Below are 25,684 nucleotides of genomic sequence, written 5' to 3'. Positions count from 1 at the left end.
GCTCGCTGACCTTCCCACGAAGACCTCCAGAAATAACCCAGGCTCCCCAGGGACCAGGTCAGCTGCAGGGACCTGAGGGAGCTGTCCTGTCCCACTCCACACCCCGGGCTGCAGTGGTTCTGCGGGTGCCCAGGGGCCCTCCAAGACCAGGAGAGCCATTGGAACGCCAGAGGCCACCTTGAGCCACAGGAATGAGGGCGCCCAATGGCCGTGCTGCTGAGAACAGGGGTGTGAGGTGGGAGGGAGGGGCACTCATTTCCCACCAGCAGCAGACCACCCAGCCCCTGGGTTTCCTCTCCCTTCCAAAGTGCCAGGGGCCACCCCACCCACCCGGACCCTCCACAGCCACCCCTTCCTCCAAGGCAGTGGTCCCACAGGCTGGGCTCTGGGTAGGCCTCCCACTGGCCATGGCCTCAGTTTCCCATCTGGATGAGGAGGCCAGGAGCTTGCCAGGTCCCTACCAGCCTGCTACCTCAGGCACGCTGATGGAACCCACACTGAAGACACCTCCTGCCAGTGACGTAAGGCCGTCTGCTTCAAGTGCTCACAGTGTTCCAGGGGGACGGGAGGAGGCCCAGTGTGCACACGCAACCCTGAAGCCACCCTGCGCGCCGTGCAGAGCGCCGTCCGATGCGCTGACTCAGGAGGGCTGGGCATGGGTCGTGATCACTCTGGTCAGTGAGGTGCCCAAGCCTGTAGGCTGGGTCTGTGCAGGCAGGCCCATCTCTGCATCTGTCTCCTCAGTGGTAAAACCAGAGGGATCCTGAAGAACCTTCTGGCTCCACATCCCAAAGATGAAAAATCCCAGTCCCTGCCAGAGCTCTCCGGTTCCCTGAAACCATCTGCGAGCATTTCAGGGGCGATTTGCATCTATGACACTCTCCCGTTGCTCTTGGGCTGCTTCTGCTCGTGCTGTGCATCCTTCCTTGTACCCTGACCAGCAGGCCGGCCACTCCAACCTGCATGCACCTGCTCCCTCCATCACCACCTGCACCCACCTCCCTCCACCCCCCAATCACCTGCTCCCTCCACCCCTCACCCACCTGCTCCCTCCACCCCTCAATCACCTGCTCCCTCCACCCCCCTCACCCATCTGCTCCTCCACCCCCTCACCAACCTGCGCCCTCCATCCCCCACCTGCGCCCACTTGCTCCATCCTCCACCTGTGCCCACCTGCTCTCTCCACTCCCCTAACCCACCTGCTCCCTCTTCCCCCCACCCACCTGCTACCTGCACCCCCCTCACACACCTGCTTCCTCTATCCCCCACCTGTGCCCACCTGCTCCCTCCACCCCCTCACCCACCTGCTCCCTCCACCCCCTCACCAGCCTGCTCTCTTCACCCACCCACTGTGTGTGCTTCTGGGGAGTCTGGGGGACCCCTCAGACTGAACATGCTCCACTGTTGATGTTGGAGGCCTGAAAACCCCCATATTTGATGCCAAAACAGGCCTAATTCCTATACCCCTTATTTTAGGGGAAAATGCACCCCGCCTTCCCCCCACACACAGTTTCTTCTTGGCAGCTTGATGCAGCAAAACACTCACAGCTGTGCGTGCTCTAAGCTTTCAGAGCCTCCACTCAATGAGATGAGGCTCGTCCCCACCCAGGAGCCAGAGCAGCATCACCATTTTGCTCCCGTTTCCAAAATGCTCTCCTGTTGAGAGGAAGAGCTATAAAAACAAATAGGAGATTTATGATTTTGGGGAAAAGTGATCTTCATGTATTTTTCCATTAGAAGTACCACTGCTCGTGGGGCTGTTAAGAACTTCTGGCCTCTCCCTGCTGGACGGCTGTGTCCGGCACTCAGGGCGCAGAGCTCGCTCGGCCGGGGCAACAGCTGGGCCCGTGAAACAGCTCCTGCGGCCCCGCCTCTGATGGCAATTCCAGGGACTCTTCAGAGGGACACGGGCGCCTTCTCCCTGTCACTTCTCAGCTCCTTCTCAGAACCACAGAAATAGGCTACAGGTAAGTTCACAGGAAGAGAGAGGGGTTACCCAAAAAAGCACCTTCGTATATTTTTTTGTCTTTTTTTACTATTTGAATTTTTACTGTAGGCATTAATTTTTTAATTAAAATAGTTCATTTTAATTAACACTTTATCAGAAGGGAAAAGTCCACCCCCAAAGCAGGACCTGTCCTGCGTCAGTAAGTGGATCCAGGTCCACAGTGAGGATCCTTGCACCCTCAGAGGAGCGCAGAGGTCGCCACTTTGATCAGCCCATTCTTGGGTCTCCCAGGTGCCGGAGGCTGGGTGACTCGCCAAAACAATTAAAAATATATCTCTTTCATATATTTTCACTTCATATATTTTTTTAATATCTTGCCCCCAATGTAAATACTCTCCATGCGAAAAAGCAAATTGCTCAGGACAGACAGCTCCGTCCCTACTTGCTATACCGGATTGTCCTGCAAGTGTCCCGTGTGCTCTCGGTTTTCCTTGAAACACTTCTCTTGGCCGTTAAATGAGATCCTTCCCATCCTTTCGAGGCATTCTGTGTGAACTGGCAGAGACAAAGGCACCAAGATGTGACACAGACTCGCCTGCAAGGAGCCCAGGACTCGGGGTCAGGCGCCAGCCCACGCTGGCCTGGCCCTGCTGGCACAGGGCAGTCACTGTCCCCAGGGCTGGTCTGTTCTGGGGGAGCCTGAGCGAGCCACCGAGGTCTCTCAGGGGCCAAGCTGTATCAAGGGACCTGGTGCCGGCCCAGCCCAGGGCATGTGGATGTGTCAGGGCAGAGGCCAGTGCCTGGAGCCAGCCCCTCCCAGGGTCCCCCCACCGAGGTGAAATGAGGACAGGGACCAATGCTCCACTCTGGCCTGGGCCCCACTCTGACTCCATTCACGAGGCCACACTCGATCCGCGAGCGGTTTATTGATTTAGAGTCACCACACTGACAGAACCTTGAATGCTCCCACACACGGCACATTCAGTCACTGCTTCAACTGGTGACATTTTAACCTGTAGGCAATTGCTGCTACAGACATCTCCTTTTGTGTTTTAAAAATAAACATTTTCAAAGCATCTTACAGGCCAAAAAACCAGCAGGACCCTCACTCAAACATTCAGGAGTTTTTGAGGAAAACTCAGGGGGAAGCGGCTTTGAACGTTTCCCACCGGCCACAGCAGACACCATGAGAGCTTTGGCACTGGCCGCAGATGGCGTGGACACTGCAGAGAGCCGCCCCTCCGCCCAGCAGAAGGGGAAACGCTGCCTGCGGGAGCCACACAGAAGCATCTAGAACCCTCGGCCTTGGGGTCTGGGGGCTGGCACAGGGCTGAGATGCTCTGAGATGCTCGTGTAAAACTGAGAGGGAGGGATATCCAGTGGCCCCGTCACAGCCAGAGGCAGGACATGGAGAAGCGCACACAGACTGGAGGACGTTGGGCAGGGATGCCCACGCCAGGCACAGCCCACCACCTGGGAAGGTCACTGCAGGCCTGCGAGCTCAGAGTGTGCGGACGCCCTGCATGCCGGGGGGACGCCTGCCTCCAGCATCCTCTCCTGACCTGCAGGCCGTCCCCGTCCTGGAAAACGGACACCCAAGGCTCTGTGCCACAGCAGGTGTGTGCAACCCTGAATGCAAGGGCAGCCTCCCGGGGTGGTGGTGAGTCTGCCCCGCCCCACCCTGGGCCTCAGCCCTCCCTGGAGCCCATGCCGGCCGGCCGGCCGCACCCCGCCCAACACACACACACACACACATACACGCATGCATGCACACACCCATGCACGCACACGCACGCCCCTGGGGCTCACGGAGTGCTCCGGGCTCTAGTTCCAACACCCCTCAGCTCGCCCTGGCCAGTGCCCAGTGGTGGACACGGGCTGGCTCTGTCCCCCCAGGGCGGGCGCACAGCAGCCTCTCCTAGGAGGACGCCAGCGTAGCAACGAGGGCCCCGGGCCCCACTGCCAAGTGGAGGGCCAAGCCCAGGTCCTGTGGGGCAGCTGTGGTGAAGGAGGCCCTGGAGAGACCAACTCTGGCCAGATAAAGGAGAGCGCACGTCATAGCATCCCTCCGGCTTCCTCTCCACGAGTGCCAGGCACACATAAAACTGGCCATGCTCTCTGCACCTGGGCCCAACCCTGCCGGAGTCCCACTTGGCCGCATGCTGTCACCACACGCTGTCGCTGCATGCCGTCACCAGGGCGTCCACTCGCAGGCCGTTCTGAGACTGTGGGCTCTGTGTGCTGGGACCCTGGTTGTCCTGACGCTGCTTCTCCTTCTTGCTCCCCAGTCCCACCCGTCAGAGGCTCAGCCCCCAGCCTACGCCCCGGGCCCGCTGTGGGCTGAGCTGATCTCAGGGGCTGAGGTTCCCTGACACCCTCTGTCCTGGGGCGGCCCCAGCCTGCCGTTCCCTGGGTCCGTGAGCAGCTACCAGGTTCTCGCTGGGTGTCTTCCAAGAGGAGACTCGCCTTCCATCCCCATGAAAACAACCGCATCCCAACCCTTGGGTGTAAAATCTGCTCGCTTGTCCTGGGAGTGAATGAGCACAAACACTGGCACACAGGCCCCCTGCCCGCCACCCTCAGAGCCCACAGAGGCTGATTGAGACCCCAGTGGCCGGGACACCATCTCAGGGGGCCACGGTGCCTGCCTGCCCCACACAGGAGGACAGGTGGCCGGGCTGGTGCCTGTGGCCAGCGGTCACACGTCCTCGTCCTCCCCGGCCACCTCAGAGGGCCTTGGTACTGGCGGGGTGCACCGCATGGGGGGCCGGCTTCGGAGGGTGGCGGGCAAACACGTAGGCCTGCGCCAGGATGGCCAGGTCCACCAGCACCTGCAGCAGACCGCACACGGAGAACTGCAGGGGTGCGCCGTTGAGCAGGAAGTACACTGTCTTGAAGGTGTCGCCACTCGTCCACATGAGCACCATCTTGATGCTGTGGAGACATAAGCCAGGGGTCAGGGGCAAAGCAGGGGTCAGGGGAACACGCACAGCGGTCCAGGGAACACACACGGGGTCCAGGGAATACTCACAGGGTCAGGGGACACACAGGGGGTCGGGGACCCACCAGGCAGTCAGGAGACACCCAGGCCCCAGCCTGTCCCTCCCATTCCTCCTGTCCCTTGAGGCTGCTGCGTGCACAGCCAAAGGGACGGGAGGGCCTATGGATGGAGAAGCCTCGGCTCAGTGGGGCAGGAAGGGGCCAGCTCCGGGCAGGGCCCACGTGGCCTCCCAGACGTTCCCCCTTCCTGGCTGCAGGCAGATCCGCTGTGTGTCCCTCGGGAGACTCATGGTGGCCTCAGAGACACCTGCTCACACGACGTCCTGGGGGCCCACTCAGCAGGGGCAGCAGCTGCCTCAGAACTTCAGGAGGGCAGCCCTTGGCCACAGGGACCGCAGGGCCACCACCCCAGGTCGTGGCACCTGGCCTAGTGTGCCCCATGTGCTGCTGATGGAGCCTGCCTGGGAGGGGGCGGCCCCTCTCACCCCGAGCCCCTCCACCCCAGGTCCCTGGGGCCCCTGCCTGCACCCAGGGGTGCTGAGATTGGAACCAGAGGCCCCCGGGTGAAGCGGAACGAAGTGGGCAGCTCTCAAGAGTTCCTGCCCAGCCCCTTCACTCGGAAGATAATCTGAGGCGGTTCCACTTCTGTAATCGGTGCAAACCCTCCTTCAAATGCCTCTATTAGACCCTCTGGTCACAGGGAACCTTGGAGAAGAAACAGGGAACAATGCCACTCACTGCCCATGGTCCACGCATTTCTCTATTTGCAGGCGGCCTCTAACGCCCCGGCTAGCGGAGTGCGACCATAAACACCGCTGTGTTTTCCTGCATAAAACGTTTCTGTCAGACCCATTTCCATCCGCAAGGTGAACTGTGACGGCTAATTAAGCTAGACCACAGAGTCTGTGGGAGTGGGAGCTGCCCGGCAGTGGGAAGGAGGGTGAGGACCCGAGTGGACAGGACACATGTAAGAATTGCAAACGCTGGGCCGAGGAGCCCTCCGTAGGCCGCCGAGGGCACAGTGGGGCACCCTGAGATCGCAGAGGGGGCTGCACCTCACCCGGGAGCCATGGACCCTGACAACCTCTGAGGCCAGGTCAGTTCTCATCTATAAAACCCAGTCAGCAGCCCCTCTCCTGGATGCTCAGCACGTGGACGGAGCAGGCGCTGAGACATTGCTCAACATCCCCTCCTCAGCCCACTGAAGCATCCAACCGACCAGGCAGAACCCGACGGGAAGTGGAGATCTCTGCTGACCTTTCACCCCGGCTATCCCAGGTCTTCCGGGATCACCACCCGGAAAGCGATGCAAGGCTCGGAGAGCTGCAAAGAAGCTGCGCTCCTGGCCGGCTCATCTGTGGTCAGGCTCCCCTCAGCCAGGTGAGCACGGTGCACCTTCGTTGGCTTGTGGTGTCGGCTCACACAGTGTTTCAAAACTTTTGTTTTGAATTAGCAGATGACTAATTCTGTGTAAAAAAAAAAAAAAAAAAAAAATCCAGATTCCTGGCTTCCCTTGAAAAAGATCTTTCTTGGAAGATTTTAAAGTATGCGTTCAAGTCTTTAATTGGTATGGTGATCGCTGCAGTAGATATTCAGGTTATCTGTTTCTGCTTGGGTCAGTCCTGGTAGTTTGTGGCTTCCAAGTAATTGGTCCATTTTATCCAAGTTGTCAAGTTTATGGGCAGAGCCGTTCACAGTGCTTCCTCCTAATGTCTGTGGGTCTACAGAATATCTTCTCTTCCACTCCTAGGGTGGAATTCGTGTTCTCTTTCTTCTTTGTCAGTCTTACCACAGGCTTACAATTTTAATGGCCCCTCAACTCCCCTGGCAAGGAATCCTCAGTTTCCCATCATCTGAAAAGGTCTTCATTTCACCTTTATTCCTGAAGGATATTTTTGCTGAATATAGAACTCTGGAGTGACAGTTCTCTTCTTTCTGCACCTGAAAAATGTGCCACTTCCTTCTGACGTCCGTGGCTCCTGAGCGAGGCCGTGGCTCCTGAGCGAGGCCGTGGCTCCTGAGCGAGGCCGTGGTGACGCGAGTCGTCCTTCCCCTGGAGGCGGTGAGTCCTGGCTCTGGCTGCTCCCACTCGTTTGACTCCAGGCCTCAGCAGTGATGTGGTGCACACTTGGGATTGGCTGAACTTCTTAAATCTGTGAGTGTATCTTGTATCCAATTTGAGAACTTTTCAGCATTTATTTCTTCACTATTTTTCCTGCTCCACACCCTTTCTCCTCTCCTCTGAACTCAGATGGTGTGAATGTTAGACTTTTTGGTACTGTCCCGAGTCTGTTCTTTTTTTTCTCCCCTGATTTTTTTCTGTTGTTCAGAGTGGAGGCTGTTTATTGATCTATCTTCACGTTCACTGACTCCTCTCTCACCTCCATTCTACTACTGAACTCATGTACATTTTTTATTTAGCTAATTGTATTTTTCAATGGAAAATTTCCCCAAATTTTTCTGTTTTCTTTTCTGTAGCTTCCATTTTTTTGCTGAAATGTTCCATCTCCCCATTCATTTCAAGAGTGTGTGGTCCTGCTCTTCTGAGCACGGTCATACTGGTGACTGTAAAACCTCTGAAATCCCGGTATCGCGTCACCCTGGTTGACCGTCTGTTGGTTGTCCTTGTTGTCTGTTGGTTGCGTTTTCCTTCGAGAGTTGTTGAGATTTTCCTGATTCTTCATACAGTGAGTAATTCTGGTTTACATCCTGCACATTTTCAACACCTCGTCAGTGCTATTTGGACCTGCCACACAGACAGCACCCAGTGGCCACTCTGGGCCTTGGCTGGTGGTGTATCCCACAGTTCAGTTCTCAAAGCCTTGGGGGTGTGGTCTAGGGCCCCTTCCATGCATGCCCAGCCTGGGGGTGGGCCCAGGAGTTCATGCACAACTTTATGGGATCCCTTTCCCAAGATCCATCGTCTCTTCCAGCTCCCTGATGCTCTGTGCTCTCAGGGCCCCTCTCCTGGGCCTCCAGCTGGTGAGCCAGGGCTTTAGTCTCCCTGGTCTGCTGTGCACACCCCACGGCTGGACCTGCCTCCAGCAGAGCCCTGTACTGAGCACATGGACGTGCCCACGGAGCCTTCCTACAAGACGCCTCCCCACTGTCACCCTCGTGTCCCCACCTTGCTCCTCCCCCCCGCCCCCAGACCCTCTGTCACCTCCTTTCCTACATGCACGAAGCCCGGCAAAAAAGCAAGAAACGGTCTTTCTGGGCTGATCTCAAAGTCACAGATTAGACAGCCCAGGAGGAGTGGGGATGGCGCCCTTCACATCCTCTGCTTTGTCCACGCTGAAGTGAGGGAGAAGGGGGGAGCACAAGGCCCAGCCCCACTGGGGACAGTCATCACGGACGTTCCCTCTGTGGAAAGCCACCCCCTTAATGACCAGACATGCAGCCAGACTTGCTTTGCCCTCTGCAGCTGTGCTCACACTGCACTTAGGGGGAACAAACGGGACTGCTCAATTTCACGGGAGGTCCCAACTGCCAAGGGTGAGACTGATGTTCTGGAAAGTGTCAACACAAAGACACATCTGCATTCATTTCTTTTTAGGTCTCCATCTGACATCCGGCTCGTGACTCCTTTCCCAGAGTTGGGCTCACACACTGGGTGACTCACGTGCAGGCACTGGGAGAGCTGGACAGCTCTGCTCCTGCCCAGTGGGGGTGGGGCCACTCCAGATGCTCGAGGCCACAGGGCAGACCCAGGGCCCCCGGAGGGGCAGTGGGGAGTGTGCCCATTTGCTCTTCTGCCCGAGCGGGTGGGCCCGGAAGCATGCGGGACAGCCACCCTCACGGGAATGCCAGAGCCGCTGCGTGCACGCCTGCACACACCAACAAAAATAGCACCATGCTGCCCCAAGAGCCAGCTGGCTGCAGCCCTGGTCAGACGGGGGGCCAGGCGGCTGCAGTGAGGACAGCCAGGGGTCATTAATGCGCCAGGCTGTGACCGGAGCCCGTCTGAACAGGTGCGGCTCTGGGCCTGCTTTGCTCAGGCCCCGCTGCAAAGTTCCACAGCTAGAACCGATGTGGTGGTCCAGCGTACAAGACAGCCTGCCTGGTGCCATCACACATCCTGGCTGCTGGGGCCAGGCCCCCGCCCTTACACACAATAAGGTAGCCTGTGTGGCTCCTCTTTTATGGAGGAGGAAACTGAGGCACTGAGAGGTTGACTCGCCCAAGGGCACCCCGCAAGTGCCTCATGGGGCTAGGGGTGGGGTGGGGATGGCAGAGACACAGCAGGAGCCCCATCCCGGCACCACCTGTCGCCTGTCCCGGCCCCCTGTCAGTGCCCCTCTGGGCTCTGGATGCACAAGTGCACCCCGCACCCCAGCAGGTGGAGCTGTGAGGTCACTGTTCAGAGATGGGCCCTGCCTGACACACAGCAACATTTTTAGCTGCCCAGATGCATCACCTGGCCTCGGTCCTCCAGTCGGCTACGGCACGGGGTTGGGAATCTAACCCCCTCGCTGAGGCCCCCTGACCAGCTGCATGTGCAGTGGGCACTGGGCAGCGCAGGGGCACAGCAGCCAGGTCAAATGTCAATCAGCTGTTTCCACTTGGGTCCTGAGCAGGAAGTGAGCACCACCGAATGAGTGGCATGTGCATCAGAGGGGATGCTCTCATGTGGAGGGCAGGGATGCTGGACGCACAAACTCCCACCAATTCCAAGCCAGGCTCCCTCGTTCACACCCTCCGGTCACCCTGGGAGCCCATGGTGGGTGAGGCGTCTGCCCGAGCCCAGGCCTGCACTCCCCACGCCTCCCGGGATCCTCACAGCTATGCACTCCTGCTCCCCAAATAGGCTGTTATGTAATCCTTCACCCTTAACTAACAGAGGGAAGGAGGGGGGGGGGGGACCAAGGAGGGAGGGAAGGAGGAAGGGAGGGAGGGACAGAGGAGGCAGGGAGGAGTCTCAGAGGTTTGGCTATCACTGATGAACACACCAGGGATGTCCTAACAGACACTAAGTCCGGAGTGGTGGGTCTGGCCTCGTCCTGGGGGTGGGAGTCCCACCCCGATGAAGGCCCTCCCTCCTTGGGCAGAGGAAACTCCAGCAGCCCCGGTTCCAACAGTGCAGGAAGCCCACCCGCAGGGCACAGAGCAGACACCTTGCAGAAGTCAGTTTGCGTGGGAGGGGAGACGGTCACTGCCCAGGCCCCAGGCTGCATTCTTCTGGCTCAGTCTGGTGGCCTGGGAGCTGGATTCCTTTTTCTAGGTCCCTCCACACATCCGCCCGTCCATCCCCAACTCCAGCTGCTGCCTCGTCTGCCCTCCCCTCCCTTCCCTGTCCCACTATTTTAATCTGGGCTCCTGTTACCTCATTCTTGGCTCCAGCATTTTCCTCTCAAACTGGGCTGCCAGGTCACTACTCCTAAGACACTTCTCACCTCACCTTTGCCCTGCCCAGCAGTCCAGAAAGCCTCTCCTGGGCCAGTGCCCAAGAGGTGAGGGCCAAACTCCCGTGCCTGCACCCACTTCCCCTGGAGCCCACGACTCAGGCACCCGCACCCCCTCAGCCTCCCCCGCCCCCCTCCTCATTGGCACCTCCCAGCCTGGGCCCAGACCTGCCCCTCCTTTCCGCCCCTCAAAAGCTCTCCCATGATTCAAAATCCACCCAAGACACACTCCAAAGGAGTTGGTCTTTGTGACCTTGGGTATGACACCCAAAACAAAGAGAATAAAAAAAAGATGCATTCAACTACATCAAAATTAAAATCTTTTGTGCCACAATGGAAAACATCAAAAAAGTGCAAAGACAACCCAAATAGGAGAAAATATTTTCAAATCATATATCCAATAAGGTTCTAGTATCCAGAATATCTAAAGAACTGTACAACTCAATAATAAAAAGACAAACGACCAAATTTAAAAATGGGCAAAGGATCTGAATAGTTCTCCAAAGAAAGTCCAATATCACATAAGAAGATGCTCATTACTCATCAGGAAAACGCAAATCAAGTTCACAATGAGATCCCACTTCACACCCACTAGGATGGCTAGAATCAAAAGTCAGACAGTAACGAGCATTGTCGAGGGTGTGGAAAGGTCAAGACCCCATCCGCCACTGGCGGAACAGAATGTGCAGCCACCATGGGAAACATCCTGGAAGGTCCTCAAGTGATTAAACACGGCTACCACATGACCCGGCAGTTCTGCACCTCGGTAAGTTCCCAGAGAGAGGGAAACACACGTCCACAGAAACTGGCACACGAATGTTCACAGCAGCACTCTCCGCAACAGCCCAAAAGACAAACAACCCAAATGCGCATCAACTGAAGAATGGATACACAAAACGTGCTGTGTCCATACAAGGATCCACACAACAAAATTGATATGTGGAACATGGGTGAACCTTGGGAACATTATGAAAAATGAAAGAAGCCAGACACAAAAGACCACGTATTGTATGATTCCATTTCTATGAGGCGTCCAGAACAGACAAACTCTCAGAGACAGAAAGTAGATCAGTGGCTGCCTAGGGCTGGGGGCGGGGGAGGCTGGGGCAATGGGAGCGGTTACAGGCACCCCTCGCTTTACCGCGCTTCACAGACACTGCGTGTGTACAAGACCCTCCACCAGCAAAAAGAGGGCAACTCGCTGAAGGCTCAGGTGATGGTTAGCATTTTTTAGCAATAAAGTATTTTTTAGTTAAGGTATGTATGTTTTTTGAGACATAATGCTGTTGTACAATTAATAGACTACAGGATAGTATAAACACAACGGTCACATGCACTGGGAAAACGAAAGCTTGTGTGACTCACTTTATTGTGATGTTCCCTTTACTGCAGCATTTGCTTGATCTCGGTGGTCAGGAACGGAACCCGCAGGATCTCCGAGGTACACCTGCACTAAAGGGCACAAGACTTCTCTTTGGGGTGATGAAAATCTTCTAAAATTAGACTGTGGTGGTGGCTGCATAACTCTGTGAATGGACTAAAATCCACTGAATCATACACTTTAAATGAGTGATTGGATGGTGAGTTATATCTCAATAAAGTTATTTTATAAAGAAGGCAGGGCTTTTTCCTCCTTTTAAGGGGCTTTTTCTGAACCGTTATTATTCTAGTCTCCGCTTATATTTGGCTGGCTGACTGGACTGTGTGTGTGTGTGCATGTAGTGTGTACAGGTGCATATGTGTGGGATGTGTGTGCACACACACACTCAACCACACACGCCGTGTATGGCATCCTCCACTCACACAATTATGGGGCCTACTGTGTGTCAAGGACGGCATAAAGAAGACGCACGGCGGGGGGCTGGCCCCGGGGCCAAGAGGTTAAGTTCACACGCTCCGCTTTGGCGGCCCAGGGTTTCACCGGTTCGGATCCTGGGCACAGACCTAGCACCACTCGTCAGGCCATGCTGAGGCAGCACCGCACACAGCACACCCAGAAGGACCTACAAATAGAATATACAACTATGTACTGGGGGACTTTGGGGAGAAGAAGAAGAAGAAAAAAATTAAAAAGATTGACAGATATTAGCTCAGAGCCAATCTTTAAAAAAAAAAAAAAAAGACGTGTGGGGGCTGAGAAGTGGGGTGGATGCAGCCCCTGGGGAGACGCTGCTCCATCCCCAGGCAGCTAAGACTCCAAGCTGCTCACCTGGGGCTCAATATGATGCCAGAGCTGGACCAGGTGACCCGTCTCCCGGACGCGGCCGTCAAGGCATGAAAACCAGGTGTCCCAGCTGGGACTAGGCTGTGGCCTGGGCAGCCTGAGATGCTGCCCTGGAGAGGTGGGTTAAATTCTGCCCACTGCTGCCACAGCGCGGCCTCAGCTCCCCCACCTCAGCTGCGGCTCAGCCCCCCGACTGCACGATGGCTGCAACGTGTGCCCCACACAGACCGACACACGGCCCCTCTCTCCCTCCCGCCACCCCCTCACACGCCACTGCGGCCAGTCACACCAGGGCCTGCCGTGGGCGGGTGCCCCACGCTGCCTTCCGGAACTTCTGTGCCTCGGTGCTCCTGGCATCTCCAGAGGCTTCCCCATATGTCCTCCCACGGCACCCTCCCCATCACTGGGCCTACGCGTTGGCCTCTTCTCATCTGTTCCACCCACCCCGGGCTCCCCAGTAATTACTTGTTAGGGAACAGTCTTCAGACCCAGGAAAACATGGAGGAGGGAGGCGGCTGGCATTCTCGCAGCATCTGCCTCTCAGAGCTTCCCGCTCTAATTAGTGAAGTCACTTCAAGCGCCTCATCACTTTTTATTACTGCTTCAGACAACAATCACTTAATATTCTTTTAAAGGGAAATCATTCAAAAATATCTCTGACAGTTGCTCCAAAGAAAAAGTATGTGTGAATGTGTCATACACGTGTGTGCATGTGTACATGTGGGCGGGTGTGTGCATGTGGGTGTCTGTGCATGCACATGTGCCCACGTTTACATGTAGGTGTGTGGACGTGCACATGTGTGCATGTGGGTGTCTGTGCATGCACATGTGCCCACGTTTACATGTAGGTGTGTGGACGTGCACATGTGTGCATGTGGGTGTGTGTGCATGCACGTGTGTGCACTCAGACCCCTTAAACAAGCCGGGTGAGGCAGGACCCTCCAGGAGGCGGCCTGCGGCAGGCTGACAAGGAAGTTGACAAACGGAAGTTCAGAGTCTGCCCACCTTGAACATCCTAACAGTCTTTGATCCGACACGGGCTTGAGGCCAAATGTCCCAAAGCAGGTCCGAGGTGGCACTTACACCTCCTGTGGCCCAGGCCGCCAGTGCTGGCTGGTCCTCAGAGAAAAGCTTCATGCGTCATTTTTCAGGCTTCTGTTGCTTTCCGTCCATCTCCTGCCTCTCCTGCGTCTGTAAGTGCCGGCGTGTGTGCATGCATCTCAAATGCATAACTGTAAACTGGAGACTACACCCCAGGAAGCACACGTGCTCCATCAAGCTCACTCATCAACGTGCACAGGGACACTCAGATCCTCATTTTCAGGATCACCGAGTCAGATTTACCAACCTGACTGCCAGCTGCTCTGGGCTCTGGGGACGCTGCACAGAGCAGGAGAAAGGAGGTCATTGCCCTAGGGCAGAAGACAAAGTGACAACCAAAGAGAGAGGACCTTAGACAGTGGCAGGCCCAGCTTTAGATCAAGAAGGCGGGATGGAGCAGGGAGCTGGGGGATAGAGGAGAGGACCAGCCAGAGTGCTCCAGGTAGAGGAATGTGCAAAGGCCCTGGGGTGCACATGAACTTGGTTAAGAGAAGCGAATGCTAAATGGAAAATGGCAAAACCGCTGTCCCCTGCCCATAAGAGAAACAGGATTGTTTTGTTTATGCACATGTTTAAATTTAATCCATTACTAGATGAAAACACCTTTAAAGTTTCCCTACACAGACTTCTTTGAAGATGAATAAATTTTTATAGGAAACAAAACTGTAATCTACCCCTGCACTTAATCTCCCTCCAACACACATTCAGTCTGTGCTCGCCCCTGAGAAAAGGACGCTTATCGTTTAAACAGAGAACAGAGTCACCTTCCCACATTAACTCTGGCACGCTTAACTTCCAGGGGCAGGAAATGGATGCCAGCTCTGAGCGGGAAACCTGTGACCCCCCACCAACCAGAACTGCCCCCTTCACCTCCATGACCCCGATATCACCCCTCTCCACCTCAGGCAGATTTAGGGCAGGGTGGCATGCCAGAGGCCAGGAACACAGGCCACAGGCTCAAGGCCCAGGCAACCCCCAGCAGCCTGGCCCTGCAGGCTCGCCCACGTAAGCCCCAGCTGCGTCCCTTCACATGGAGATGCTCTACCAGGCCTCCCACGCTCAATAACACGATGGCAACTCTGAACACGACGTAACATGACCACATCTCCACTGAGATGGCAGGGACATCTTATTACTCAGTCTTCCTAACAAGGACAAACACGGTCTTGACGGGACCCTGCACTCGGAGCCAAGTGAATTAGCGACTCACGCCCACGGCAGAGACTGACTCCCCGCATGGGCGCGGGACTCTGCTCACAACATGACGACTTCTGTGGGTCAGGTCGTCAGTCCCCCCAGGGCTCGGGCCCCCCACACGCACACACACGCCGGGCATTCTAGCCAAACCTCCTCACAGTCTCAACTGGAATCCCCTTCTTCTCTCGCGGACAACTCCCTCCTTCCGCTCTCTGCCTTCTCACAGCCAGCACCCACGTGGAAGATGGCGGGGGGGCCACCGGGGAGAGGGACCTGGGTCACTGAGGGCTGATGAGCGCCCACGTCCTTCACACCCTGACATCAAGATTTCAGTCGGCGCATGCCCTTCCTCTTCTTAAGGTCAAATACTCCAAAGGCCACGCTCTCTGCCACTCACATGACCAGCTTCTGAGACGAGGGCCTGAGCCTCAGGTGGGAAATGGACACACAGCCGTGCCCACAGGGTGCTTCTGCAGAGCGACACAGACCCAGCACTCTCGACGGGAGTCTCTTCCCAACACTGCTTTGCCAGATGAGTTACTACAGCCCCACCAGGAACCCGTTACCCCAGGGGGCCTCTTCCGCATCTTTTGCTGTCACACACAAATTCTCCAAGAATTTGGACAATCACCTAGTGCCTATACTGTAGATTTTCCACATTCATAAGTGTCTCCCCAGGTGTCCTATTTTCCACAGGTGATTTAGAGAGTCAACTATTTCACTCCTTCATTTGTTCATTCAATAAATATTTACTGAACTGCTGTAACTTTCCAAACATTCATCAAACACTGGGGAGAAATGAATGGATGCGTCCCTGCCTTCAAGGCCTTCCGTCAAGCAGGTGAGACACTTGGGCTTCTGGGCTTCCTCTCAGTTTCAGACGGCAAGGACACTTCTGGAGGCACATGGATATAGTGGTCAAACAGTTAATAACAGGAAGATGAAAAGTCCGGCCTAAAAGACAGCTGCAGACATGTTTTCCGTACTGAAGAGAAGACCATTGCACAGAAAAGCAAAGGTCAGTCAAAACCAGGCGAGACACGAACTTGGGCTTCCCTGAAGATGGACTCATCTCCCTATTCCTCCCACAAAGTACAACGGATGGCCCTGGACATCACGTATAACACACACAAGAAGACTCCCAAAGGTGGAGAGAAGGCGGCTAGGGATCTCAGCACTCAAGGACGACACAGTGGCCAGCCCTTGTGGGAAACCCTGGGTTTTCTTTTTGCCCCATGAATCCCAGACTTGGAGCTGAAGAAGCCAGCAACCTAGAATGCCAGCAGACGCAGATCAAAAAGCCCCAGGAACCAGCTGTGCTCTCCATCCGAGAGACCAAGAACAGGGCTGCCTGGCAAGACAGGCAACTTTAGATACTAAAGGCCCTACTCTAGACAAACAACACACAAGAACTATGGCTCCTCCACCACCCATGACAGCAAAGAAGAGTGGGAATCCTAGTCTTCCACCCCTGCCAGCTACCCAGTCCTTCTGCCAGGGAGGTGACAGAGAAAGCCAGCTAAAACAGACCCAGAGTCTTATAACACGGAAATGTCTAGGCCCCAGTGGAAAATCACTCATAATACCAAGAACCAGGAAGATCTAACAGAACAAAAAAAGACAATCTTTAGATGCCAAAATTGCGGTGACAGAAATTTTTTTAAAACTAAAGGTTTTAAAGCAGCCACTGTAAAATTGCTTTAATGAGCAATTATGAATATGCTTGAAACAAATTAAAGAAATAGAAAGCCTCAATAAAGAGAAAGTTTTGCCAAAGAAATAAAAGATATAAAGAAGAACCAAATGGAAATTTGATGTATTCAAAAATACAACAACCCAAAAGAAAGTCAGTGAAGGGGCTCAAGAGCAGAATGGGTGGGACAGAGGAAAGAACCAGCAAACTGGAAGACAGCACAACAGAAATCAGCCAACCTGAACAAGAGAGAAGACAGGGAGGGGAGCAATGCCTCAGGGCAGTGTTTGATCATAACAAACGATCTAACATCCATATCATCGAGGCAGAGAAGAGGAGGGGAAAGGGCAGGACTGAAAAAGTACTCAAAGCAATAACGGCTGAAAACCTCCCCCAAATTAGCCAGAAACAGAACCCTAGAGATTCAAGAAGCCAAATGAATCCTAAACAGGATAGATCCACACCAAGACACACATCACAGTCAAACTTCTAAAAACTAAAGACAGAGAAAAAAATATCAAAAGCTGCTAGAGAGGAGTAACACCTTTCTTACAGGGGAAAAAAATAATTAAAATGACAGGGGATTTCTCATTAGAAACCATGGAGGCCAGAAGGAAGTGGCACAATATTTTTCAAGCACTAAAAAAAAAAGAACTATCAACCCAGAATGTTATATCCAGAGAAAATATCCTTTAGGGGTGAAAGGGATATGGAGACACTCTCAGAGGAGGCAAAAGTGTTGCCGCCACTGGATACACCCTGAAAGATGGCAGAGGGGCTTCTCAAAACAGAAAGAAAACAATAAAAGAAGGGATCTGGGAAGAGCGGGAGGCAGAAAGAACACGATCAGCAAAAATAAGAGTCGATACAATAGACATTCCTACTACTCTTCAGTTTCTGCATTATGTTGATTGAAGCAAAAATTATAAAACTGTCTAATGTGGTTCAAAATATGAGTAGAGGAAATATTCAAGAAAATTACAGTATAAATGGAGGAGGATAAAGGGAAATAAATGGAGGTAAAGTTTCTATACTCCATTCAAACTGGTAAATGGTGACACAAGGAGACTGTGATAAGTTGTGTATATTAATGTAACACAGACAAATCACTAAAAAAAATTTATACAAAGAGATACACACTCAAAAACATTAAATAAAAACAAATTCAAAAAAACATTCAAGTAAGCCATATAAAGTCAGAAAAAGAAAACAGAGAAACAAGAAACAGTACAGAAAACAAAAAATAACATAGCATATTTAGGCCCTAACATATCAATAATTATAATCAGTGCAAAGGGTATAAAGATGTCAATTAAAAGACCAAGATTGGTAAAATGAATTAAAAAAATGTACTCAGCTATATGCTGTCTACAAGAAACTCACTTCCAGTATAGTGACACAGGCAGGTTGAAAGCAAAAGAATGGAAAAAGATATATTATGCAAGCATTAATCAAAGAAAGAAGCAGTGGCTATATTAGTATTAGATAAAGCCCATTTCAGACCAGATGAAATTACTAGAGACAGAGAGAGACTAACGTAATGATAAAAGGCTCATCTCACCAAGAAGACACAGTAATTCTCAACGTGTTTTCACCAAATAGCAAAGCTGCCAAATATGTAAACCAAAAGCTACCAGAGCTAGAACCAGAAATGGATAAATTCACAGTTATAGTTGGAGACTTCGACATCACTCTCTCAACAACTGATAGAAAACTAGGCAGAAAATCAGCAATACGGAAGAACTCAAGAACACCATCAACCCAAAGATCTAACCTTAGAACCCAAAGTCCTCTAATCTTTGAGAACATTCCACTCAAAACAGCATAATACACATTTCTTTCCAAGTGCCCGTGGAACACATACCAAGACAGAAGATATTCTGAGCCATAAGACAAACTTCAACAAATTTAAGAGAACTGCAATCATACAGTGTGTGTTCTCTAACCATAATCAAACTAGAAAGAAACAAAAGAAATATCTCTAAACACATGGAAATGATACAACACACTTCTAAATAATCTATAGGTCAAAGAGAAAGTCTTAAAGGAAACACACATTCATAGTCATGAATAAAAATGAAAACATCAAAATTTGTGAGACAGCTAAAGCAGTGCTGAGAGGGTATTTATAGTGCTAAGCACTTACATTAAAAAAGAAAAATTCTTATATCAACAAGTCTTGTATCAACAAATAAAGAGCAAATATCAATGAAATTTAAAACAGAAAAATGAACAAAACAGCTGATTCTTTGAACAGATCAATAAAATTGACACACTTCTAGCACGAGAGAGTATACAAATTACCAGGAATGGAACAGGGGACATCACCACAGACCCTGCAACATCGAGAAGACAAGAGGGAATACTGTGGCCAACTCCACACTCTTACATTTGACAACAAAGATTGAATAGACCAATTCCCAAAAAAGCCCAAACTACCACAGCTCATCCAATATGAAATAGATCATTTGAATAACTGTAACTATTATGGAAATTGAATCCGTAATTTAAAACCTCCCAAAACAGAAATATTCAGGCCTAGATGGATCATCAGAGAATCCTAGTAAATGCTTAAAAAAGAGTTAACACCAAGTCTGCACTATCTCTTCCAGAAAATAGAAGGAAGACTTCCCAATTCATTTTGTGAATCTAGTATTATCTTAATACCAAAGCCAAAGAAATAAAAAAAAAAAACCTACAGACCAATATCCCCCATGAATATAGGCACAAAAATCCTTAAGATATTAGCAAGCAGAATTCAGCTATACACACACACACATACACACAGATACATAGATATATATACATTCATATATATAAATTATACACTATGGCTAAGTGAGGTTTTTTCCAGGGATGCAAGACTGGTCTAATATTTGGAAATCATCAATGTAATCACCATTAGCCAAGGAAGAAAAGTCACATGATCATATCAATCAATACAGAAAAAGCATTTGACAAAATTCAACACTCATTCAATACAAAAACTTTCAGAAAAACAGGACCAGGAAACTTTCTACACCTAACATTATACCTAATGGTGAAACACTAAATGCTTTCTCCTTAAGACTGGGAACAAGCAATCACTCTGTTATCACTGCTCTCATTCAACATTGTGCTGAAAGTTCTAGTTAGTGCAATAAGGCAAGAAAAAGAAATAAAAGACATACAGATCAGAAAAGAAGATATAAAACTGTCCCTATTTATACGTGATTGTTTACATAGAAAATCCAAGGGATCTACAAGAAAATTCCTAAAACTAATGAATTCAGCAAGGTAGCTGGATACAAGATAAACACATAAAATTAATTGTATTTCTACATACTAGCAACGACATATGGAAAATTAAATTGAAAATGCAATACCAATTACAATCACTCAAAAGCAAATGAAATACTCTGGTGTAAATTTAATAAAATATGTACTAGACGTGTATCCTGAAAACTGGAAAACGTTGATGAAAGAAGCAAGGAAGATCTAAATAAATAGAGAGATATTCCATGTTAACGGGTTAGAACACGCAACATGGTAAAGATGTCACTTCTCCATAAACTGATACACATTTTTAACGCAATTTCAATCGAAATCTCAGCCAGATTTTTGGTAGGTATAGGCAAGATTATTCTACAATGTATATGAAAGGCAAAGGAATTTGAATAGCGAAAACAACCCTTAAAACGAAAAAGAAAACGGGAGGAGTCAGTTTACCCAATTTCAAGACTCATCATATACCTGCAGAACTAAAGACTGTAAGGTATTGGCAGAAGGAGAGACAGACAGATCAATGGGACAGAGGACCCAGAAAGAGATCCATGCAAACATGCCAAACTGATTTGTGACAAAGGTGCAAAAAAAAAAAGAACATCAACCTAAGTCTCATGTCTTACAAAATAATTAACTCAAATGGATCACAGATTTAAATATAAAACACTAAAACTTTTAGAAAAATACAAAGGAGAAAATGTTCAAGACCCAGGGCCATGCATGGTGCCTAGACTTGACACCAAAATCATGATTCATAAAAGGTAAGCTGATAAGTTGGACTTCCTCAAAATTAAAAACATTTTCTCCATAAAAAATCCCGTTAAGAGTATGAAAAGACAATCTATAGACTAGGACAAAGTATATGCAAACCAAATATCCAAGAAAGAAATAGTATCTAGAATATATATATATATAATAACTGCTCTCAAAAGTCAACAGTAAAAAAAATCCAATTAGAAAACAAGCAGAAGACATAAAGAGACATCTCACCGAAAAGGATATATAGATAGCAAATAAGCAAACAAAAGATGCTCAACATCATCAGCCATTAGGAAAATTACAATGAAAACCCCAATGAGATATCACAACACTCCTGTCGGCAGCTAATGTAAAACAGACATCCACTGCCAGCAAGAATGTGGAGAAACTGCTGGCGGGAAAGCAAAATGGTGCAGCCACCGTGGAAGACAGTTTGGCAATTTCTTTAAAAACTAAATATGAAACTACCACACAATCCAGCAATTGCATTCTGGGCATCTATCCAAGAGAAACAGATTTACGTTAATGAAAAAACCTGTACATGAATGTTTACAGAAACATTATTTGTAACAGCTGAAAACTGGAAACAACCCACATGTCCCTCAACAGGTGAATGGTTAACGAATTGCGGCACACCACGCCATGAGACACCACGAGGAACAGCTGTTGATACAGCAACCACCTGGATGGATCTCCAGAGAATTATGCTGAGTAAAAAAAGGCAATCTTAAAATATTGTATACTGTATGATCTTATTTATACAACATCCTCGAAATGACAAAATTACAGAGATGGAGAAGAGATCGATGGTTGCCAAGGCTTAGGGTTAGGTGGGTAGGGCTAGGACAGAGGGAGATGGTGTGACCGTAAAGGGTGCCAGGCGGCCCTGGGGTGACAGATGCCGCGTCTGGACTGTGTCAGTGTCAGCATCCTGGCTGTGAGACTGGGCTGTAGTTTGCAAAATGTTACAATTGGGCAAAGTGGGTAAAGGGTACATGGGATCTCCCTGTATTATTTCTTTATTTCCTTTTTTTTGGTAGGTTATTTTTTACTTTATTTTTTATTGAGGCAAAATACATGACATAAAATTTACCATCTTAATCATTTTTGGTGTACAGTTCACTGGTATGAAATATATCCACTTTGCTGTGCAACTATCACCACCATCCATTCCCATAAATCTTTTCATCCTGTAAACTGAAACTCTGTCCCCATTAACTCCCCATTCTTCCTTCCCCCAGCCCCTGCCAATCTCCACCTTTCTATTTATTTATTTATTTACTTATTTATTTATTTTTAATTGCAGTAACATTGGATTATAACATTATATAGCTTTCGGATGTACATCATAATATATTTTGAATTCTGTGTAGATTACATCATGTTCACCACCCAAACTATTTTTTATTTATTTTTTTATTTATTCCATCTTTCTGTCTCTATAATTTTGACTACTCTAAGTACCTCATACAAATGGAATCATACAGTATTTGTCTTTTGTGACTGGCTTATTTCACTTAGCATAATGTCCTCAAGGTTCACCCATGTTGTAGCATACTTCAGAATTTCCTTCCTTTTTAGGCTGAGTAATAATTCACTGTATATATATCACATTTTGCTTATCTATTCATCAATCAATGGATAGTTGAGTTGCTTCCACATTTGAGCTATTGTGAATAATGCTGCTATGAACATGGGTGTACAAATATCTCAACTTGCTTTCAATTCTTCTGGGTATATACCCAGAAGTGGAATTGCTGGATCATATGCTAATTCTATTTTTAATTTTTTGAGTATTTTTAATACTGTTTTCTACAATGACTGTACCATTTTGTATTCCCACCAATAGTGATAAGGCTTCCAAATTTCTCCACATTCTCATCAAGACTTACTCTTTTTTGTTTTGTTGACAGTAGCCATCCTAATGGGTGTGAGGTGGTATCTCATTGTAGTTTGATTTGCATTTCCCTAAAGATTAGTCATATAGAGCATCTTTTCTTCTGCTTATTGGCCATTTGTAATCTTGTTTGGAAAAATGTTCATTCAAGTCTTTTGCCCATTAATTGGGTTGTTTGTTTTTTTGCTGTTGAGTTTTAGAAGTTCTCTATATATTCTGGATATTAATCCCCTATCAGATATATAATTTACAAATAGCTTCTCCAATTCTGTGGGTTGCCTTTTTACTCTGTGGATGCTGTCTTTTAAGGCACAAAATTTTTTCAATTTATGAAGTCTAATTTGTCTATTTTTTCTTTTGTTACCTGTGCCTTTGGTGTCATATCCAAGAAATCACTGCCAAATCCAATGTCATGGAGCTTTTGTCTTAGATTTTCTTCTAAGAGTTTTACTGCTTTAGGTCTTACATTTAGGCCTTGATCCATTCTGAGTTAATTTCTGTAAATGGTGTTAGATAAGGGTCTAAATTCATTCTTTTGCACGTGGAAATCCAGTTTTCCCACCATCATCTGTTGAAAAGACTCTCCTTTCCCCACTGAGTGATCTTGGCTCCCTTGTTGAAAAGCATTTGACCATATATGTGAAGGTTTATTTCTGGGCTTTCCGTTTTCTTCCATGGTCTATATGTCTGTCTTCGCCAATAACACACTGTCTTGATTACTGTAGCTTTGTAGTAATTTTTGAATCTCAGTGTGAGATTCCAGTTTTGTTCTTTTTTGAGATTGTTTTAGCTATTTAGGGTCCCTTGAGATACCATATGAATTTTAGACTGGGTTTTTCTATTTCTGGGAAAATATCGTTGGGATTTTGACAGCGACTGCATTGATCTGAGACCGCTTTGGGTGGTAGTGACGTTTTAACAAGACTAAGTCTTCCAATCCATCAACATGGCTGTGTTTCCATTTATTCACGTCTTCTCAAATTTCTTTTAGCAACGTTTTGTAGTTTTCATTGTACAAGTTTTTCGCCTCCTTGGTTAAGTTAATTCCTAAGTATTTTATAGTTTTTTGATGTTATTATAAATGGAATTATTTTCACAATTCCCTGAGGTCAGGGCCGCCCCATAAGGGAGTGCCCTGAGACCTCCTCTTGGTGGTGTTGGGGGAGTAAGCTGGGGTGTCATTTCCTACATTAAGGGGCTTGAACCTTCAGCTTCTGGAGACACTGTGGATCATGGCCTCCTGCCACTCGTACACGTAGCCTGCTCTCTGGCCTATCTCTGACCCATGGGTGGCCCTTCCCCATCATAAAAGCTTGGACTTGGAAAGTCAAGACAGTGTTGCATTCACACTCTCAGGGTGTCCCCTGCATGCCGGATACAAGCGCTGACTGCAGACATGTCAAAGGATTTAACCGGTAAACAGTGACAGCCAAGGTGCAGCCCAGCACACAGGTACACATGTATGGGCTGATGGACTCAGAAGCAGCAGGTGTGGGAGCAGTGTGAGCCTGGTGTGAGCATACTGCGCCACAAAGCAGGTGTTCAGCCTCAGTGAGTCAGCGGAGGCCGAGGGCCCACGGGGAGGGGACGCTACTCCAAAGCCACTGGATCAGCCATGTCCAGTTCTGAAGGTGCACATTAGTCTTCTGCCATCACGAGTCACTTGAAAGGACACCATCCAGGGAGAATTCGGTGGGGAAGGGACTGGAAGCCATATCATAGGAGTAACAGCTGACATGCCTGAGGGGGGTGAGCACAGAGAAGAGACCCCTCGGGAAGTGGGGTCATGATGACCTTCACACACACAGGGCCGTCCTGGGAGGGACTGAGGGTCAGTCCACATGGATTTCAGGGAAGAAGTTATGAGCAGTTCAGGCACTACATAAGGGGCCTCTAACAGAGCCTACATACAATTGTTAGTTCCTGTATGAAGCACAGAGCTCCCCATCACAGAGAGCAAGCAAGTGCTAGAGGAGCACCTGGCAGGAATGATGATTCTGAGCAACCAATCCAAGAGGGGCCCAAGGGATTCCAATGGACACCCAGACCCAGTGCCATGGGGGACACTTGCAGACCCACGCAGGGGAGGGAAGGGCTCCATGCACCAGCTTCAAGTACCATCCCACACTGGCCTTCATTACCTGGAGGACATCTGAAGACATGGATGGCAGCAGGACATTCACTCTGCCCATGACACACAGCAACCACCAATGAGAGCGTATTTCATGACACACGGCCACCACCAACATGAGCACATCTCATGGCACATGGCCACCACCAACGAGAGCACATCTCATGACACACGGCCCCCACCACCAATGAGAGCACATCTCATTTCACAGGGCCACCAGCGTGAGCCGGGGCTGCCTTTGTACGCTTCCGCACTCTGTGGGCAGAGCCTACTCCCCTCCCGCCCCTCTTCTATGCTCAGCACCTCCCTCCCACCACAACGCTTCAGGCTCCATAACCCTGAAGGAGCAGATTTCAGTTCCTGCAACCGGTTATCTGCTTCATAAGAGGGTCTCAGCTCCCCTCACCTGTGGCACACTCACTAATGCTCATGTATCAGGAGGTCAAAGGACCAATGTGTTCAAATCTAAATTTCCCCTTAACTGGAAGTTTTACACATATCATTGAAAATAAAGCAGCTAGATTTGTACATATTTCATTTTTACCAAACATGTGGGCAACCTGGTGCTGATGGGCACAGCAAGAGCATCACGTGCCCACCTACCTCATGCCCTCCGTGGACTGGTGGCGGTGGTTGCGGTAGAGCTGCGGCACGCCCAGCATGGCCTCGGTCAGCACCGCCAGGAAGCCCAGAGTCTCCACAAACAGGGCCGAGTCAATGGACAGGTATGTGATGTAGCCCGCTATGCCCGTGAAGGCCAGGACACACTGCACGTAGTCCGCAAAGCTGCTCCAGTGCCAAAAGTAGTGAGGGTCGAAGTCTAGGGCAAGAAAGAGAGAGACGTGAACTGAGTGAGGAGGTCAAGGTCAACATGAGGGGAGACGTGAACTGAGTGAGGAGGTCAAGGGCAGCATGAGGGGAGATGGGAATTGAGTGAGGAGGTCAAGGGCAGCATGAGGAGGGAGACGTGAACTGAGTGAGGAGGTCAAGGTCAGCGTGAGGAGGGAGACATGAACTGAGTGAGGAGGTCAAGGTCAGCGTGAGGGGAGACGTGAACTGAGGGAGGAG

General features: G+C 50.0%; 1 protein-coding gene across 1 annotated transcript in view; it reads right to left on the bottom strand.

Annotated features, from left to right (window-relative positions):
* Positions 1–2,009: 2,009 nt before the first annotated feature.
* The window catches only part of SLC66A2 (solute carrier family 66 member 2), a 71,155-nt gene continuing 47,480 nt past the window's right edge, over positions 2,010–25,684 (bottom strand). Inside the window, 2 exon segments of the mRNA XM_046671926.1 lie at positions 2,010–4,882; positions 25,220–25,436. Of these exon segments, the coding sequence (XP_046527882.1) occupies positions 4,675–4,882; positions 25,220–25,436 (425 nt within the window). The 3' untranslated portion in view covers positions 2,010–4,674.

This window comes from Equus quagga, chromosome 9 (genome assembly GCF_021613505.1).
Source record: "Equus quagga isolate Etosha38 chromosome 9, UCLA_HA_Equagga_1.0, whole genome shotgun sequence".
In the NCBI taxonomy this organism is placed as follows: Eukaryota; Metazoa; Chordata; class Mammalia; order Perissodactyla; family Equidae; genus Equus; species Equus quagga.
The sequence above is the reverse complement of the archived record's forward strand: the minus strand, read 5'-3'. Positions and strand labels throughout refer to the sequence as shown.